The sequence below is a fragment of the Salvelinus sp. IW2-2015 genome, unplaced genomic scaffold (genome assembly GCF_002910315.2).
Source record: "Salvelinus sp. IW2-2015 unplaced genomic scaffold, ASM291031v2 Un_scaffold1873, whole genome shotgun sequence".
Taxonomy (NCBI): domain Eukaryota; kingdom Metazoa; phylum Chordata; class Actinopteri; order Salmoniformes; family Salmonidae; genus Salvelinus; species Salvelinus sp. IW2-2015.
The window spans coordinates 22,797-42,292 of NW_019943236.1; the positions used below are offsets into that span (position 1 = coordinate 22,797).

Consider the following 19,496-nt stretch of genomic DNA (forward strand, 5'->3'; position numbering starts at 1 on the left):
TTTCCTGTAGTTCTTGACCAGGTTTGCACACACTGCAGCAGGGATTTTGGCCCACTCCTCCATACAGACCTTCTCCAGATCTTCAGGTTTCGGGCTGTCGCTGGGCCAATACGGACTTTCGGCTCCCTCCAAAGATTTTCTATTGGGTTCAGGTCTGGAGACTGGCTAGGCCACTCCAGGACCTTGAGATGCTTCTTACGGAGCCACCCTTAGTTGCCCTGGCTGTGTTTCGGCGTCGTTGTCATGCTGGAAGACCCAGCACGACCCATCTTCAATGCTCTTACTGAGGAAGGAGGTTGTTGGTCAAGATCTCGCGATACATGGCCCCATCCATCCTCCCCTCAATACGGTGCAGTCGTCCTGTCCCCTTTGCAGAAAAGCATCCCAAGAGATGATGTTTCCACCTCCATGCTTCACGGTTGTGGATGGTGTTCTTGGGGTTTACTCATCCTTTCTATTCCTCCAAACACGGCGAGTGGAGTTTAGAGCAAAAAGCTCTATTTTTGTCTCATCAGACCACATGACCTTCTCCCATTCCTCCTCTGGATCATCCAGATGGTCATTGGCAAACTTCAGACGGGCCTGGACATGCGCTGGCTTGAGCAGGGGGACCTTGCGTGCGCTGCAGGATTAATCCATGACGGCGTATGTGTGTACTAATGGTTTTCTTTGAGACTGTGGTCCAGCTCTCTTCAGGTCATTGACCAGGTCCTTCCGTGTAGTTCTGGGCTGATCCCTCACATTCCTCATGATCATTGATGCCCCACGAGGTGAGATCTTGCATGGAGCCCCAGACCGAGGGTGATATTGACCGTCATCTTGAACTTCTTCCATTTCTAATAATTGTGCCAACAGTTGTGCCTTCTCACAAGCTGCTTGGCTATTGTCCTGAGCCCATCCCAGCCTTGTACAGGTCTACAATTTATCCCTGATGCCTTACACAGCTCTCTGGTCTTGGCCATTGTGGAGAGGTTGGAGTCTGTTTGATTGAGTGTGTGGACAGTGGCTTTTATACAGGTAAACGAGTTCAAACAGGTGCAGTTAATACAGGTAATGAGTGGAAAACAGGAGGGCTTCTTAAAGAAAAACTAACAGGTCTTGTGAGAGCCGGAATTCTTACTGGTTGGTAGGTGATCAAATACTTATGTCATGCAATAAAATGCAAATTAATTACTTAAAAAATCATACAATGTGATTTTCTGGATTTTTGTTTTAGATTCCTTCTCTCACAGTTGAAGTGTACCTATGATAAAAATTACAGACCTCTACATGCTTTTGAAGTAGGAAAACCTGCAAAATCGGCAGTGTATCAAATACTTGTTCTCCCCACTGTAATATATTATATATATATATATATATATATATATATATATATATATATATATATATATATATATATATATATATAAAACCTCCCAGTAATTTATTGGGTAAAAAAACTGTTTCGGCTCTCTTTGTTTCGGCTTAACTGTGCCTTATATATATATATGGAGTGTGTGCGACTCTCTTTGTTTTATACCTCACGTGTTTAAGACAACATGTTAACTCATGACATGAGCCAGGGAGAATATACTGAGAAAAAGCGCTTCCTTAAGCTCCCGGAAAGGATTTGAAATACTTTTGGAATCAATTCAAACCAAAGCAAAATACAACAACAAAACAAACTGCTACAGTTTTATCAGATGAATGGACAGTCAATGAAGAGGAAGTGTTGGCATGACAACGTGGCACAGATTCCTGCTGGTGCTGCCCATGTTATGACCAAACCATCCAGATTGGCAGATTGGTAGAGAGCGAAGACTCTCCGTAGTGAGGGTGACTCTTCCGTCACCCTCACTGCCTCTTCCATGTGACGTGGCAGTGAGTATGACACCGGCGGTGCCAACTGCGAAGGTTCGGTGTTGAGGGGCTCGGGTGAGTTTAAACCCACATTATCCCAAAGCCTGTCCTTCTGGCAGTGGAAAAACAGAGACAAGACACTCTCACTGTGCAACGGCCTGGGTGTGCACAGCATGCAAATTAAAACAGCCACTTTGTAAAATATATGGGGGGGGGATGTTTTCATTCGAATTCTCTTGTTGAACATTTACTAGAATCTAGTCCTGATTGCTTGGCGCAGGGCAACAAACACAGTCATTGGGAGTTGAAGATTGTTAGTAACCAGATACCAATCAACTGCTGGGACAGTATTTCCATATATGCAAATAGAGTAGTTTTGCAAGAGGGAGGGACAGATTTAGATGTTCCACACGGAATGACAACAAAGCAAAAATAAAGTGTAAAAACAAAGTGCATTAAACTGAAGTACAACTTCCTCACCTCTCTGACAATACCGTTCAGTCACACACACAGCTGCACACGCACCGTATTCTGTCACGTGCACTGTCAGTCACAAACACCGCCCCCCTGCCACACAAACATCTTACCTGTTATCAAGTTGAGTTGCAGCCACATCCTGGTGATGTCATGGCAGAGCAGGGACACTCGGTTGAGGGCCATCCTGTCCCCCCTCTCCCCCCGGGAGAACACACACACTCCCAAACACACACACACACTCTCAGAATAAGCAGTCGTGTGAGCGACAGCCGTCCATTTCTCCACAGCCTGAGTGCTGAGACTTCAGCCGTACACTGAACGCTCCGTCGCTGGGCGGCACACACACACACTCACCACACCCCCATCCCTCCCCCTGTCTCCATATACACACTCAGCCAGACTGGGCTCAGTTTCAGATTACACCTCCCACTGATCCCTCTCTCCCAGGTACTGAAAGAGCGTAAACAAACGACTCAGAGAGAAATAGACAGACAGACAGAGACAGAGAGAGAGACAGAGAGAGAGACAGAGAGAGAGACAGAGAGAGAGACAGAGAGAGAGAGAGAGACAGAGAGACAGAGAGACAGAGAGACAGAGAGACAGAGAGACAGAGAGACAGAGAGAGAGAGAGACGGAAAGAGAGAGTAGCCAGATGTAATTCCCTCAGATAAGCCTATACATGTGCACCTCACACATCTATAATCGGTGTGTAAGCTGGTCTGGGATCAGATCAAGGGGAGATAAAGACGAGTGACAGACAGAATGTGGTTGGTACCAAAGCCATCGTCCCTCACACAGCCCTCTGGAGGACCCCTCTCTGTCTGATACCCCTCAGCCAATCAGGAGCCAGGACCTGAGTGATGTCACAGAGCAGCTGCCTGTATGGGACCGCCTCCAGCTCAATGCCACCTAYGACATTTACTGGCCTTTCATGCAGCCAGAGATATGGAGAGGGATGTTGCCCCCACTGATCTAGGGTCAGTTTTGTGTTAAGCTGATCCTAGATCTGTCACACACACACCACACRTTTGTTTTACTATCCTTGTGGGGACCAAACAATTCCCTAACCCCTAACCCTTAATTTAACCTTAATCCCAAACCCTAAAACGGGTCGTTTAGAAATCCAAAGGGGTCAAAAGCCATCCACGGACCCCCCACACCAATCCCACATCAACAACGAGTATTTAGTATCAGTTCTGTGTCTGACAAGTAGTATGGAGTTCTGTTTCTTCATCCTATGTAATGTATTCTCAGTGATTTTTTTCTTCTTTTTTCCCTTGTTCAGAGAAATTAGTAATTGTATTTGTTGGGTTTATTTCCCATCCTACATCCTGATATTACCAGGTTCTGACCACTAGATGGTGCTGTTCCTGCTATTTAAAGAATCCCCACAGCCATTGTTAAAGGGATGGTTCACCCAAATTACATATTGGTTTTCTTAATGTATAAGCAGTCTATGGACCAGGTATGAGAGCAATCCATGCTTTGCTTTTGTTTTCAAGGTCACTGTTTCAAATGCTAACTTTTTTGCATGTGTGTCACAAATCCAACGCAAGTCAATGGTACCGACACAGAGTACAATACATTCGAAACACCTGCTCTTTCCATGACATAGACTGACCAGGTGAAAGCTATGATCCCTTATTGACGCCACATGTTAAATCCACTTCAAATCAGTGTAGATGAAGGAGAGGAGACAGGTTAAAGAAGGATTTTTAAGCCTGGAGACAATCGAGACATGAGTTGTGTATGTGTGCCATTCAGAGGGTGGATGGGCGAGACAAAACACTGAAGTGCCTTTGAACGGGGTATGGTAGTAGGTGTCAGGCACACTGGTTTGAGTGGGTTAAGAACTGAAATGCTGCTGGGTTTTTCACGCTCAACTGTTTCCCGTGTGTATCAAGAATGGTCCACCACCCAAAGGACATCCAGCCAACTTGACAACTGTGGGAAGCATTGGAGTCAACATGGGCCAGCATCCCTGTGGAACGCTTTTGACACCTTGTAGAGTCCATGCCCTGATGAACAACTCAATATTAGGAAGGTGTTCTTAATGTTTTGTACACTTAGTGTATATTAGCATTCACACACACACACACACACACACACACACACACACACACACTGCAGGGGAAGGGCAAGGGATCCAGTGTGCCACACACAGAGAGCAGGCAAACAGAAGAGAGCCATTACTGACATAGGACTAATAAACCAATAGAGTCTGTATTCAGAGGAAAAACACACACTTTACAGTTCCACACTTCACCCTCGTCCCTCCCTCAACACCATCGTTCTGTTAGCCAGACACTACAGAGAGGAAAACAACATGTTTAGAATAGGAGGACAGCAAAACCTTGATGAAACAGAGGGCACATTGGAGGGAGGAGAGAAGGGGAGAGGGGGTGAAGAGGGCGAGAGAGAGAAAGGGAGGAGCTTGTAGATTCTCTCCCAGTCTTCTCCTTTACCAGCTCTGTTCTAGACACTCCGAAGACACCAGGTGATCTGGACCCTGACATTGACATTGACCTGTTGTCTCCTGACCCCCCTTGTGATGTGTGTTGTGTCTGTGTGGTGTGTGTGTCTGTGGTGTGTGTGTCTGTCTGTACTTAGCCATAGATCTACAGAATTTGATTACTTTTACTGCCAATGAGGCAAACCTGTTAGAAATGTGAAATGCAGAATGTTTACAGTCAGTGTTAATTGCCGGTGGTCCTATCTGCTGCCCTCCTTGACATAAAAGTCCAGAGGGACTTGGTACATGCTCATGGATCACAGCTAGTGAGATAGTGAAGCAGTGGGCTAATCTCCTCAGGAAGTAATACGAGACTCTAGCTGAGACGGTTACACACAGACGAGCACTGTGTGGGAAATCCCCTTAACTCACTACACAGAACTCACTACACAGAACCCATCGCACATGGTAATCAACCCCCCCCCCCCCCCCCCACGCTACAGCCATCCCAGACATCCATCCAGACATAGGAGACAACCGTCTGTCTGGCCATGGTGGAGAGCACAGTCATGTACTTCCTCTGCTGTTCTATTTATATTGTCATTGTGGTCCTTTATGAGACGGCCACCTAGTGATGAAGTCATGTATCTGACAGTGCTACATGTTTCCACATAGACTACAGAACAGATTAGGAGGCCCCTCTACATACAGGATGTTGTATAATCCCAGGCAGAATTCAGACAGGGTGGCATTAGGTTTTTCATTTCATGTAAAAACTGAAATGACTGAGAGATTAGAGACGAGGGACGATGGGGTTAGAACGGTAAAATGAATTGGTTTCATCCCATCTCTCTCTCCAGTCTGTGYCCTATAGACTCCCACAGTCCAATAYATCTAGAGACAGAGTATTACCAGCAACCTAGCCTCTCTCGTCAGGCTGGTTCTGGCTCCCAGACTACAGCAGACAAATGCTGTGGTTTCATGGGATAATATAAAAGGATCATTTTACCTGTTACCGTCTGTCTTTCTGCCCCAGGGCCACTCCATCCCTCCCTTTCAATCGTTTCCCCGTCCCTTCCCCAATACTTATCTACCTCCTGTTACACAACATTATAATAACGTCATAATGAACATGCCAATAACATAGGTAATGCTATCTGAGTTATTGCTACGCATAAATATGTGTACAATATGCATCACTTCAATTACTTTCGAAAGACATCCATCCAGTCCCTACAGTAATTAGTCAAACACATCTGATGTCAGTCAACAGGGACAGACTCAGGAGTAAACAAGCTTGCATCCCAAATAGCTCTCTAGTCCCTATACAGGGGGTCAAAAGTAGTGCACTATAAAGGGAATAGGGTGCCACTTGGGAAGCACACCAAGTGTGTCTGATCCAAATCCTTTTACATCGTCTCTCTGCCGGCGTAGTGATGAAAATAGACTGCCGTTACTGTATTTGTCCCCATTATGAGAAGACAGTCCCAGGAAGCAGGAAGCATATGGAGATTCAGCCTGTCAGCTGTTCTACTGTATTATGGGATGGCTGACAGCCTTCCTGTCACATGGTCCTACTGTAGGGGTGCGTCTCATCTCATATATCTATACTGACCTGATAACTGATATGAAATCCAGGGCAGAAGGTGGGAAGTAGACAGGGACAGTGTGTGACACTGAACGCTGACTCTAGGAAAGGAAGTGGTAGTTTATAAACGGACAGTTTCCTGTGGCTGCTGGATTGCTTTGGGACACATTAGGCGTCTATTCACAGGGCATGGTGCACAACAGACCGGTCAGCATTTCATTTCCAAGAAACAGATTGTTAGGCAACTTAGTTGTGACCCATGCCTGGCCTACTATGTTGTAAATTGTAAACATTGACACCCCTGGACTAGATGCTTCTGTCAATGTTTACAATGTAGACCAATCTATTGGTACGATGCTCTCGGTTAGTTTGCATTACGTGCAACACTTGTACCTGTGTGATGCAGTTTCCTTCTGAATAGTTTGTGTACATTTGAATAATAGAGGATTGATTGTCTTGTTGTTGACTGATGGAACTAAATCCATGACTAATAGCAGCTGGAGCCAGGTACTATTAACGTGACTTGATGTTAGTGTTATGGGTGGGGTTCCCACGGTCTCTGAGGCAACTGTGAAGTGTGTGTTTGTGTGTCCATTATGTGTGAGACAGAAGCTGGTCCAAACATACTAGCTTTATTCTGGGTGGAACTTGTGGACAACTGAGCTTAGTACTTAGGCCACAGGTGTCAAACTCTTTCCACCGAGGGCCAGGTGTCTGCAGGTTTTTGGTTTTCCCCTTTCAATTAAGACCTAGACAACCAGGTGTGGGGAGTTCCTTACTACTTATTCCATCAATCAAGTACAAGAGAGGAGTGAAAACCTGCAGTCACTCGGCCCTCCGTGGAATGAGTTTGACACGTGATCTAGGCGGTTGATAAACTTGTAATTTACAACGTGACTGATAACATGAGATTAGTGCTGACCGTTGGCAGGCCTGTTCAGTTGAAGGAAGTAATTGTTGTGGTTGATAAACATGTACTGGTCCTTTTAGTGGCCTGTGATGAAACAGTGGGTCTGCGGGGCATGGTGGAGACTGGACCCAGACTAACTGCTCTGATTGACTGTTTATGCCGGGCTTTCCCCGTCTCTTTATTCAAACACCATTTGTTCCCTCCCCCCCATAAACTTACCAGGAAAAGCAACATTGAGGTGTGACTTAAGGCCTGTGGAATCTGTGTAGGAGTAAGAGAACAGCCACCTGATGCTGACATGATCTCAGGGGGATTTCAAGAGCAGGAACACCGGGACATGTAGGACTCATAAGACAATAGACCATCTATTGATTCAATAAAGGATTAGACTTGTCTCTAGTTTAGTTGTCAAACCATCGGACAGGAAAACACCTAAAAACGAAATGTTGCTTTTGAGATCATTTATAGTACAAGCGAACAACCAATCTTTCATATTTCCTTTCTCTGACACTGTATGTGTATTTGTTTACCAAAGGGACTGGCTGGTCACTCCCCGTCTCCGTCTCTCTGTTTCTCAACCTCTCTATATCYCCATATCCTWCTCCGTCACTCTATGTGCATCAGTTCAGAATGCCAGACGGTCATTAAGGCCAATTWGCTTGTTCCTGCCCACTCCCAGTCACGTCCGCCTCACCAGCAACCTGGGTGGTGCTACCAGGGCAGGCGGGCTTGTGTCCTTATCAAGATATCTTACTCGGAACCTGGGCGTCGTRACACATATTTGGGATAATGATTAAATAATCATACTTCCAACATTCATCATGTATAAAACACTATCAATAGCCTGACACACCTGGGATTACCAGCTGTGGGGATTAGTATACGACTGCATTGAAAGACAGACAACTTGGGAAAGGAGGGATGGAAGAACAGATGGCGGACAAGATGGAAGGGAAAAACAAGGGAAGGAACAACAAACAAGAGAACAGGATAGAGGTAGAGAGAGCACAGCCAAAACAATCAGACAAGCAATTCAGTCAACCTAATGTAACACCTATTGCACACGCCCTGCTCAATCATAAAGAAACATCGATAGCATCCTATCAGGCACGGACAAAAAAACACCATTATCCATGCCACTTCTTAGCAAGACAAACACTGAAATCTTACCCGAGTCTGACAGAGAAAGCATCATCACATTACTGTAGCGGAGTCAAAAACAGTCTTTCACAAGCACAATACTAAAGGACGCACACAACAGTATACACTGGACTCGAGTAACACGAGTTGGATAAAGGATAGGACAGGAAGGGGGTAGCCTGTTCAGTATCTAGAGATGCTGACGCTGCAGAGCGCTACAGAGGGGTCACAGTGAGGTTCAGAGGTCAGGGAAAGGTCACCGCTGGGACGAGCATACCGAAATCTACACTGACAGATAGAGAGGGTGTTCTATGGGATGAAAAGGAAACTGAAATATAAATGACTAGGAATCATGGTCATGGGATTGAGGTGAAACAGAACAAAAGTGGCGGAAAATGTATCGGGACAGTTTTCTGGACACAGATAAATACTGGTCCTGAAGATTCCATTGAGAATGATTTCTAATCCAGGCCTAGCTTTAATCTGTCTGGGAAACCGGCCCATAGTGTGTTGTTAGGGCTGAATCCTACCATTGGATCCACACTTGAAACTCTGACTTTTAACTAAATCATGCATGGATGTCAGTGGAGGCTCCTCAGAGGAGAAAAGGGGAAGACCCTCCTCCTCAGTGAATTTCATAAAAATAAAAAGTGAAACATGAAAAAACCTATACTTTTAAAATAAAACTATACTAAATGTATCCAAATATGTGTCACCAAATAATTGATTAAAACATACTGCTTTGCAATGAAGGTCTACAGTAGCCTCAACAGCACTCTGTATGGTAGCACCATGGTGTAGCCGGAGGACAGCTAGCTTCTATCCTCCTCTGGATACATTGACTTCAATACATAACCTAGGAGGCTCATGGTTCTCACCCCCTTCCATAGACTTATACAGTAATTATGACGACTTCCAGAGAATGTCCTCCAACCTCTCAGAGCTCTTGCAGCATGAACTGACATTTTGTCCACCCAATCAAAGGATCAGAGAACGAATATAGTACTGAAAGCATAAGCTACAGCTAGCTAGCACTGCAGTGCATAAAATATGGTGAGTAGCTGACAGAGAGAAAGACAATAGTTGAACAGTTTGAACAATTACATTTCTTCAAAAATGAAGGAGAAGCAATAGAGAGAGGGAAAGAGAGCTAGCTATATATTTTTTCACTTTCACTTACTTAGCTAGCTAGATTAGCCTATTCAAACACCCGGTTCAAATTGAGAAGGCTTCTATGTTAGCTAGTGGGCTATGGCTATCCAACACTGGAACTCTTCCAAGTCAAGGTAAGCCTTTGGTTTAATTAATTTATTGCCACCAGGGCCTGCTGGTGTAACTGAAAGTACTTGCTGACTGTACACTGTACTGCATGATTGTAGCGGGTTTACTAATGTGATAGTTCTATTAGCTATGTTGACTATGACGTTAGATAAAATGGTGACAACTATGTAGGCTGTGCGTAGTGGTTATGATATGAAGCTTTGGCTTGTAAAGTTTTTTTTTGCCTGGTCACAGACAGCTGATGTGTTGTGCACTAAAGTCCACAAGCGAAGGGAAAAGGTGAGAGGAGGACAGCACGTAGATGCGAGAAGGAATTACAACAAGCAAAGTGATCATGCTGTTTGTATGTGGCTGCTATGAAAGTGAACTGTGTTTGCGTGTGATTAGGAGTGTATTCATTCCGCCGATTCTGTTGAAAAACGTTTCCCAAAACGGAAGCAAACGGAATGAAATGGGGATAAACATACCCGAATTTGTCCAATAGAAACTCTTGTTTGCAACTGTTGGACTAAGGATTATGCCCTAGATCAGCTAGATGCAGGCAAGAGTGTACAAGGCGATTATGAATGTGTTACTGTCTGTCACCTTGATTACAAAAAATTATCATCTTGACCTGTGCACCTGTTGTAAACTTTCATTCATAGGCTAGGTTGTAACAACCTCATGATGGGTATAGGGACATTAGAGTATCATGTAGTAACCTAAACCTATCAATGTTACATTGAACTGGGTGAATGGAATATGAATGACAGTCATCCAACATGCTGTAATGGAAATAAGGTCATACTCATAAAAAAATGAATTGACCTCCCTCATCTTAAACGGCTCCGACCACCACTGATTGATGTCAAGGGGAAATTAATGCAGAAATGTGAGTGGCATACAAAGACTGAAATGATGTGGAAATATTGGCACCGTCTAATGCCATCCAATAACATGGTGCCCATCTTTCCTGTTTGTTTAGGACGGGCGCCTGCAGAATTCTCTCTTTAGCGAGTTCTACCCAGTAGACGGCGGGTGGAAAACTATCTCTGAAGATCAACTTCAGACGGCTTCAGAGATATAAGAACATCTGACAAACTTTTGGTTTCTGGCTGAACTAAACCTTTAAATAGCGTCCATTCCCTGACAGGATGACACAGCAATCCAAGTCCCTGAGGTGCACATCAATGAGGCTAAAAGTAACTCTTGTATTTTTTTCAGTTTAACAGACTTTGTAGTCCAAGGCAGGGTGAATGTTTTATGTCAAAATATTCAGGCAAATATGCACTCTAATAGTATAGCTCAGCTGGGATTTGCATTAGCACTGACTCCCATTATCCTTTCCTACGCATATTCAGCAACACCCTGAGCAAATAAGGATATAACCATGTAACAATTACCAGTGAACACAATAGGGATTTCCTGACACAGCTTGCCTTGTGCAATAAAACTGACTACAGTGAAAAGGAGACACACCATATAGGTCCTGCATCCTGGCACATAAAACATTCAGATCAACCTCATCCAGTAATGCATTACTTCAGAGTTGACCAATAGGATGATGTTGAAGTCAGTGCTTATTAGTGCCATGATGAGAAACTCCACCAAGCATTACAAGGTTATGTACTGTATGTTATTACACTCTGGTGGGTGGCTGAACAGACCCTTTAACACTGTAAACATACAACCCTGGGTAATACACACACAGTACAGTACACAGAGGTGCACGATGAACACACAAACACACTTTCACACTGTCTCAAAGCAGTGAGAGTAAGAGCTAGCTACGCATGACACACACATACTCACTATGCAGCCGCTGACAGCTCTGTGAGAACCGGTAGAAGCTCTTCACTTCCTCCAGAGAGATGTGGACACATCCTCCTCCTCCTCCGTGTCCGCTGGACTGCAAACGCACCTCCATCTCATCCCTCTCTCCCATCTTCTCTTTTTCCTTCATATTCTCATCACTCTCTCCCGTCCTCATCACCACCTGTCACAGAGATATGAACCAGTGCAGCTCTGTCATCCCTCTCTTCACACCTCTATATTATGATGTCCCTCCCTCCCTCATCCCCTCTCTCCCTCCCTCCCTCCCTCCCTCCCTCATCCCCTCTCTCCAAACAGCTGCAGTAAAAATGAGTAGCTCTCAACGCTTTGTCGGTCTTTCTCTCCACTTCGCCTTGTGTGTCCTGAGTTTTTTTTTTACCTTAAGAGCTATGCCTCCACACACACACACACACACACACAGTTTCACTTCTGCCATTGAGCTGGATTTACCTGACTGCCTTACTCAGCTACAGTGCAACAGAAACAGACCTCTCCACCGTAACCACACAACAAGACTCCTGTAAGGTTTCAGTCACATTGTAGACATCTCTTACTCAGCTACTCACAATAAAGAGTATTCTGACAGGGAGGCTGAAACAAAACACAGTACCAGCACCTACAGGAAACCAACCCACACTGGCGCTTTTACAAAACCCCCTGTCCCAACCAACAGAGCTACCTGAATCATAGAACACAAACACAACGAATCAGAGTCTTCCAACGTGATGTTAACACTTGAACATTACTAACCTGAAACAAACCAAAAGGGAATATTCCACTGCCACTCACAGAACCACTGACCTCGGGCCACTGACCTGAATGCTCCTACAGCTCTTGTCTCAGCCCAGCAGCAGAACCACTGACCTGAGCGCTCCTACAGCTCTGTCTCAGCCCAGCAGCAGATCCACTGACCTGAGCGCTCCTACAGCTCTGTCTCAGCCAGCAGCAGATCCACTGACCTGAGCGCTCCTACAGCTCGTTCTCAGCCCAGCAGCAGATCCACTGACCTGAGCGCTCCTACAGCTCTGTCTCACCAGCAGCAGATCCACTGACCTGAGCGCTCCTACAGCTCTGTCTCAGCCCAGCAGCAGATCCACTGACCTGAGCGCTCCTACAGCTCTGTCTCAGCCCAGCAGCAGATCCACTGACCTGAGCGCTCCTACAGCTCTGTCTCACCCAGCAGCAGATCCACTGACCTGAGCGCTCCTACAGCTCTGTCTCAGCCAGCAGCAGAACCACTGACCTGAGCGCTCCTACAGCTCTGTCTCAGCCCAGCAGCAGAACCACTGACCTGAGCGCTCCTACAGCTCTGTCTCAGCCCAGCAGCAAGACCACTGACCTGAGCGCTCCTACAGCTCTGTCTCAGCCCAGCAGAGAACCACTGACCTGAGCGCTCCTACAGCTCTGTCTCAGCCAGCAGCAGATCCACTGACCTGAGCGCTCCTACAGCTCTGTCTCAGCCCAGCAGCAGAACCACGACCTGAGCGCTCCTACAGCTCTGTCTCAGCCCAGCAGCAGAACCACTGACCTGAGCGCTCCTACAGCTCTGTCTCAGCCAGCAGCAGATCCACTGACCTGAGCGCTCCTACAGCTCTGTCTCAGCCCAGCAGCAGATCCACTTGACCTGAGCGCTCCTACAGCTCTGTCTCAGCCCAGCAGCAGATCCACTGACCTGAGCGCTCCTACAGCTCTGTCTCAGCCCAGCAGCAGAACCACTGACCTCGGGCCATTGACCTGAGCGCTCCTACAGCTCTGTCTCTTCTCTTCTTATTCCAGCAGCAGAAATGGCCAGCTGCCATCCTGGCCCAATCACACACAACAGAGACTATCTAGTGTACAAAACTTGTGAATGGAGGCCAGTAGTTGTAACTACAACACTATAGGAAATACTCTCAGCATGTTGCCCTCTACAACCGTTTCAGCTCTTCACACGGTGGTTCCAGAGAGGTTATCCATTAAATCAAATTTTATTGGTCACATACATGTGATTAGCAGATGTTATTGCGGGTGTAGCAAAATGCTTGTGCTTCTAGCTCCGACAGTGCAGTAATATCTAACAAGTAATATTTAACAAATTACACAACATATACCCAATACACACAAATCTAAGTAGGAATGAATTAAGACTATATACATATGGACGAGCGAYGTCAGAGTGGAACGGATACAGTAGAATAGTATAGAAAAATAACTGAATATAAACTACCATTCAGACATTGTTAATGTTGTAAATGACTATTGTAGCTGGAAACGGCTGATTTTTAATGGAATATCTACATAGGCCCATTCAGCAACCATCACTCCTGTGTTCCAATGGCACGTTGTGTTGTGTTTTAGCTAATCCAAGTTTATCATTTTAAAACGTTAATTGATTATTAGAAAACCCTTTTGCAATTATGTTAGCACAGCTGAAAACTGTTGCATTGAAGGCATCCTGTCGGGCTGTGTCACCGCCTGGTACGGCAACTGCACCACCCACAACCGCAAGGCTCTCCAGAGGGTGGTGAGGTCTGCCCAATGCATTACCGGGGGCTAAACTACCCTCCAGGACACCTACAGCACCTGATGTCACAGGAATGCCAAAAAGATCATCAAGGACAACAACCACCCGAGCCACTGCCTGTTCACCCCGCTATCATCCAGAAGGTGAGGTCATTATAGGTGCATAAAAGCTGGGACCGAGAGACTGAAAAACAGCTTCTATCTCAAGGCCATCAGACTGTTAAACAGCCATCACCAGCCATAGACTAGGAATCACTGGCCACTTTAAGTAATGGAACACTAGTCACTTGAATAATGTTTACATATCTGGCATTACTCATCTCATATGTATATACTGTTTTCTATACTATTCTACAGTATCTCATTCACTTAATAATGCTTATATATCTTGCATTACTCATCTCATATGTTATATTTTTTATTTATTTTACCTTTATTTAACTAGGCAAGTCAGTTAAGAACAAATTCTTATTTTTAATGACAGCCTAGGAACAGTGGGTTAACTGCCTTGTTCAGGGGCAGAATGACAGATTTTTACCTTGTCAGCTCGGGGATTCAATCTTGCAACCTTTCGGTTACTAGTCCAACGCTCTAACCACTAGGCTACCTGCCGCACCATATGTACACTACCGTTCAAACGTTTAGGGTCACTTAGAAATGTCTTTGTTTTTTAAAGAGAAGACATCAAATTGATCAGAAATACAGTGTAGACATTGTTAATGTTGTAAATTACAATTGTAGCTGGAAACGGCTACAATAGGCCCATTATCAGCAACCATCTCTCCTGTGTTCCAATGGCACGTTGTGTCAGCTAATCCAAGTTCATAATTTTAAAAGGCTAATTGATCATTAGAAAACCATTTTGCAATTATGTTAGCACAGCTGAAAACTGTTGTTCTGATTAAAGAAGCAATAAACTGGCCTTCTTTAGACTAGTTGAGTATCTGGAGCATCAGCATTTGTGGGTTCGATTACAGGCTCAAACTAGCCAGAAACAAAGTACTTTCTTCTGAAATTCATCAGTCTATTCTTGTTCTGAATAACTAAGGCTATTCCATGTGAGAAATTGCCAAGAAACTGGAGATCTCGTACAGCGCTGTGTACTACTCCCTTCACAGAACATCGCAAACTGGCTCTAACCAGAATAGAAAGAGGTCCCGTTGATGTGGATAGGGGGGTGCTCCCTTTGCTGTTTCCTGAAGTCCACGATCATCTCCTTTGTTTTGTTGACGTTGAGTGAGAGGTTGTTTTCCTGACACCACACTCCGAGTGCCCTCACCTCCTCCCTATAGGCTGTCTCGTCGTTAATGGTAATCAAGCCTACTACTGGTGTTTCTTCTGCAAACTTCATGATTGAGTTAGAGGTGTGCTTGGCCACGCAGTCATGGGTGAACAGGGAGTACAGGAGGTGGCTGAGCAAGCACCCTTGTGGGGCCCCAGTGTTGAGGATCAGCGGCGTGGAGGTGATGTTTCCTACCTTCACCACCTGGGGGCGGCCCGTCAGGAAGTCCAGGACACAGTTGCACAAGGCAGGGTTCAGACCCAGGGCCTCAAGCTTAATGATGAGCTTGGAGGGCACTATGGTGTTGAATGCTGAGCTATAGTTAATGAACAGCATTCTTACATCGGTATTCCTCTTGTCCAGATGGGATAGGGCAGTGTGCAGAGTGATGGCAATTGCATCGTCTGTGGATCTATTGTGGCGGTAAGCAAATTGAAGTGGGTCTAGCGTGGCACATAAGGTAGAGGTGATATGATCCTTGACTAGTCTCTCAAAGCACTTCATGATGACAGAGGTGAGTGCTACGGGGCGATAGTCATTACGTTCAGTTACCTCTGCCTTCTTGGGTACAGGAACAATGGTGGCCATCTTGAAGCATGTGGGGACAGCAGACTGGGATAGGGAGAGATTGAATATGCCTGTAAACACACCAGCTAGCTGGTCTGAGCATGCTCTGAGGACATGGCTAGGGATGCCATCTGGACCGTCAACCTTGCGAGGGTTAACACGTTTAGATGTTTTACTCACGTCGTCCACGGAGAAGGAGAGCCCACAGTACTTAGTAGCGGGCCGCGTCGGTGGCACTGTGTTATCCTCAAAGCGTGCAAAGAATGTGTTTAGCCTGTCTGGAAGCAAGACGTCGGTCTCGGCAACAGGGCTGGTTTTCCTTTTGTAGTCCGTGATTGTCTGTAGTCCTGCCACATACGTCTTGTGTCTGAGCCGTTGAATTGCAACTCCACTTTCTCTATTCTGACGTTTAGCTTCTTTGATTTCCCTGCGGAGTGAATAACTACACTGTTTATATTCTGCCATATTACCAGTCGCCTTGCTATTGTTAAATGTGGTGGTTCGCGCTTTCAGTTTCGCGCAAATGTTACCATCTATCCACGGTTTCTGGTTAGGGTAGGTTTTAATAGCCACAGTACATAGTACAGTGGGTACTACATCTCCTATACACTTCCTTATGAACTCAGTCACTGTATCCGTGTATGCGCCTAGATTATTTCCACACGCTTTCCGGAACATTTCCCAGTCCACGTGATCAAAACAATCCTGAAGCGTGGATTCCGATTGGTCAGACCAGCATTGAATAGTACGAAGCACGAGCACTTCCTGTTTGAGTTTCTGCCTATAGGATGGGAAGAGCAAGATGGAATCGTGGTCAGATTTGCCAAAAGGAGGGCGGGGTAGGGCCTTGTAAGCATCCCGGAAATTTGAATAGCAATGGTCGAGAGTCTTAGTAACGCGAGTTGACAGCCTAGTCCTCAGATTTGCGTTGTTAAAATCCTCAGCTACAATAAATGCAGCCTCAGGATATGTGGTTTTCAGTTTGCATAAAGTCCAGTGAAGATCTTTGAGGGCCGTCGAGGTTTCGGCTTGAGGTGCGATGTAAACGGCCGTGGCAATGACGGAGGAGAATTCTCTTGGGAGATAAAATGGTCAGCATTTAATTGTGAGGTATTCTAGATCGGGTGAACAAAATGACTTGAGTTCCTGTATGTTCCTAGAATTACACCATGAGTTGTGAATCATGAAACCACCCCCCCCTCCCCGCCCTTCTACTTGCCAGAGAGATATTTATTCCTGTCTGCGCGATGTACTGAGAATCCTGCTGGCTTTACTGACTCCGACAGAGTATCCCGAGAGAGCCATGTTTCTGTGAAACAAAGTATGTTACAGGCCCCGATGTCTCTCTGAAAAAGAATCCTTGCTCTAAGCTCATCAACTTTGTTATCCAAAGACTGAACATTAGTGAGTAATATACTCGGAAGCGGTGGGTGGTGTGCGCGCCTCCTAAGTTGAACCAGCAGGCCGCCTCAAATGCCTCTCCTCCGCCGGTGATGTTTTGGGTCGGCCTCCGGAATAAGTTAAATTGCTCTGGGGAGAGTGAACAAAGGATCTGCTCCAGGGAAGCCGTAATCCTGGTCGTAATGCTGGTAGTTCTGGTGAGTTACCGTCGCTCTAATACCAAATAGTTCTTCCCGGCTGTATGTAATGATACAAAACATTTCCTGAGCTAATAATGTAAAAAAAAAAAAAATACTGCAAAGTTTTTTAAGAGGAAGTCGCGATGCTGCCATCTCCGTCGGCGCCATCTTCATCAGCTAGATATCAGGGTCAAGTGAGGCAAGGAACTCTCGAAGGGCAAGTACTGCACTTCATTAAACCACCCAAGTAGCTGCAGGGAGATTCCTGTAGCAGCCATTTCAAACTGACGGTAGCTTTCTGTAAACACAGGCCGACAACAGTGTTTCACACACACAGACTTATGCACGCACACACACAGTCCGCAAAAGAACACACCACAGAAGCACACCCAGGGTCCGAAGCACACACACACACACACACACACACAGCCTCCTAACCTGTGTCCCGGCGGTCCCAGTAGGTGCTCTTGCGTCTGTAGCTATAGCGGAGGTTGTCTGTAGCTCCGTGGGACAGGACAATGACAGACAGGCTGTGTAGGACCTGACCCAGTCTGGACAACAGATGTGATGAAGCCTCCTGCAGCTGTCCCTGACGCACAAACTCCGCCAGAGACATGACAGAGTGTGTGACGGAGAGAGTGTGTGTGTATGCAGCTTCGTGGGTGAGTGTTCCGGAGTCCCCAAGTCGAGCCAGGTCGCACTAAGCTACGCTCAGTGTGTGTGTGTATTCCAGTCTCTCCWAATCAAKTCTAAATGAGTCAAACCAAGCCGCACTGTGCCAACCAGTGCCTCTGATTCCTCCACTCCTCAGCCAGTCTGTCTGGGACTGTGTGTGTGACTGGGGAACACATCTTAGTGGTGGTACGTCCGGTTGACAGCAGAGGAAGAGAGGGGTGGGACCCGGGATGGGGGATGGAGGGGGCACAGCGCTGGCTGCTGTTTAAGACCACCAATCTCCTTCTGCTGCGCTAATTATACCAACAACCAGCCAAGTGTAATCTGTGCATGCTCAGGGACCACGCACACACACACACACACACACACACACACACACAGACAGTTTACGATGTGAGCACACTGAACAATGCATTGTCAACTTCCTCCACAGCAGCACCAAACCAAGGCTGTGACAATAAAGGACACATTAGTTCCAGATTCAGAGACTCAACATCAGGACTCTCTCTTTCCTCAGTCAACTCTATTGCCTTGGCCTACCACATCTGATAGCATGATCTGCAGGCATAAACTGGGTATCCCTCCACACAAGATGTGTATTCTCCACCCCCCTCTTATCACAACTGCGATTTACAGAGCCAATCACCCAGTACAATGTCACTGGGTAGTCAATGGATCTCTGATGCCTATCTTTCACAAGCAGGCTCTATGTGCGACTCTCTCGGTCTGTCTGGGGAAACACTTCATTATCACACAACAGAGCCAACACTCTAGAGACAGACAGAGGGAATGGCAGCTACTGTACACCAGGCATTTATTTCATTATGGAAAATGTTCAGAGTTGTAATAGAAATGTATGGTCTATGACTGACTGAGGTTATTTCCCCGTGATAGGAAGTTAGAAAGTGCCTTGTCTGCACAATGTATCTCCATCTGCCTGGAATATAAATTCAGCTGAATTTTTCGACCAATTTTGAGGTATGTAAACTTCTGACAAGCTTTGATTTTGGTGTGAAATACTCCTTTGAAAGGGATAGTTCTCCCAAAGCTAGTCCATGGACAAGGTAAGACAGCAATCCAATCCATTGTGTACCAATCCATTGCGGTTTAAGGCACTGCACAGCGACTCCTGTGGCGGGCCAGGCACATGCACGCTGACACGGTCGCCCGGTGTACGGTGTTAACTCCGACACATTGGTGCGGTTGGCTTCCGGGTTAAGCGGGCATTGTGTGAAGAAGCAGTGCGGCTTGGCTGGGTCGTGTTTCGGAGGACGCGCGGCTCTTGACCTTCGCCTCTCCCGAGTCCGTACGGGAGTTTCAGCGATGGGACAAGACTAACTACCAACTGAATACCATGAAATTGGGAATAAAAAAAAGTGTAGAAAAAGATA

The 19,496-nt window shown here is 46.0% G+C and overlaps 1 protein-coding gene across 1 annotated transcript in view; it reads right to left on the bottom strand.

Moving 5' to 3' along the window:
- Window positions 1–17,943, bottom strand: part of LOC112072273 (guanine nucleotide exchange factor DBS-like) — a 34,523-nt gene extending 16,580 nt beyond the window's left edge. The window contains exons 1-2 of the mRNA XM_024139680.2: window positions 17,869–17,943; window positions 11,479–11,662 (exon numbers count right to left, since the gene is read on the bottom strand). Coding sequence (XP_023995448.1) covers window positions 11,479–11,656 — 178 coding nt within the window. The 5' untranslated portion in view covers window positions 11,657–11,662; window positions 17,869–17,943. The remainder of the gene's footprint in view (window positions 1–11,478; window positions 11,663–17,868) is intronic.
- Between the last annotated feature and the right edge of the window lie 1,553 nt (window positions 17,944–19,496).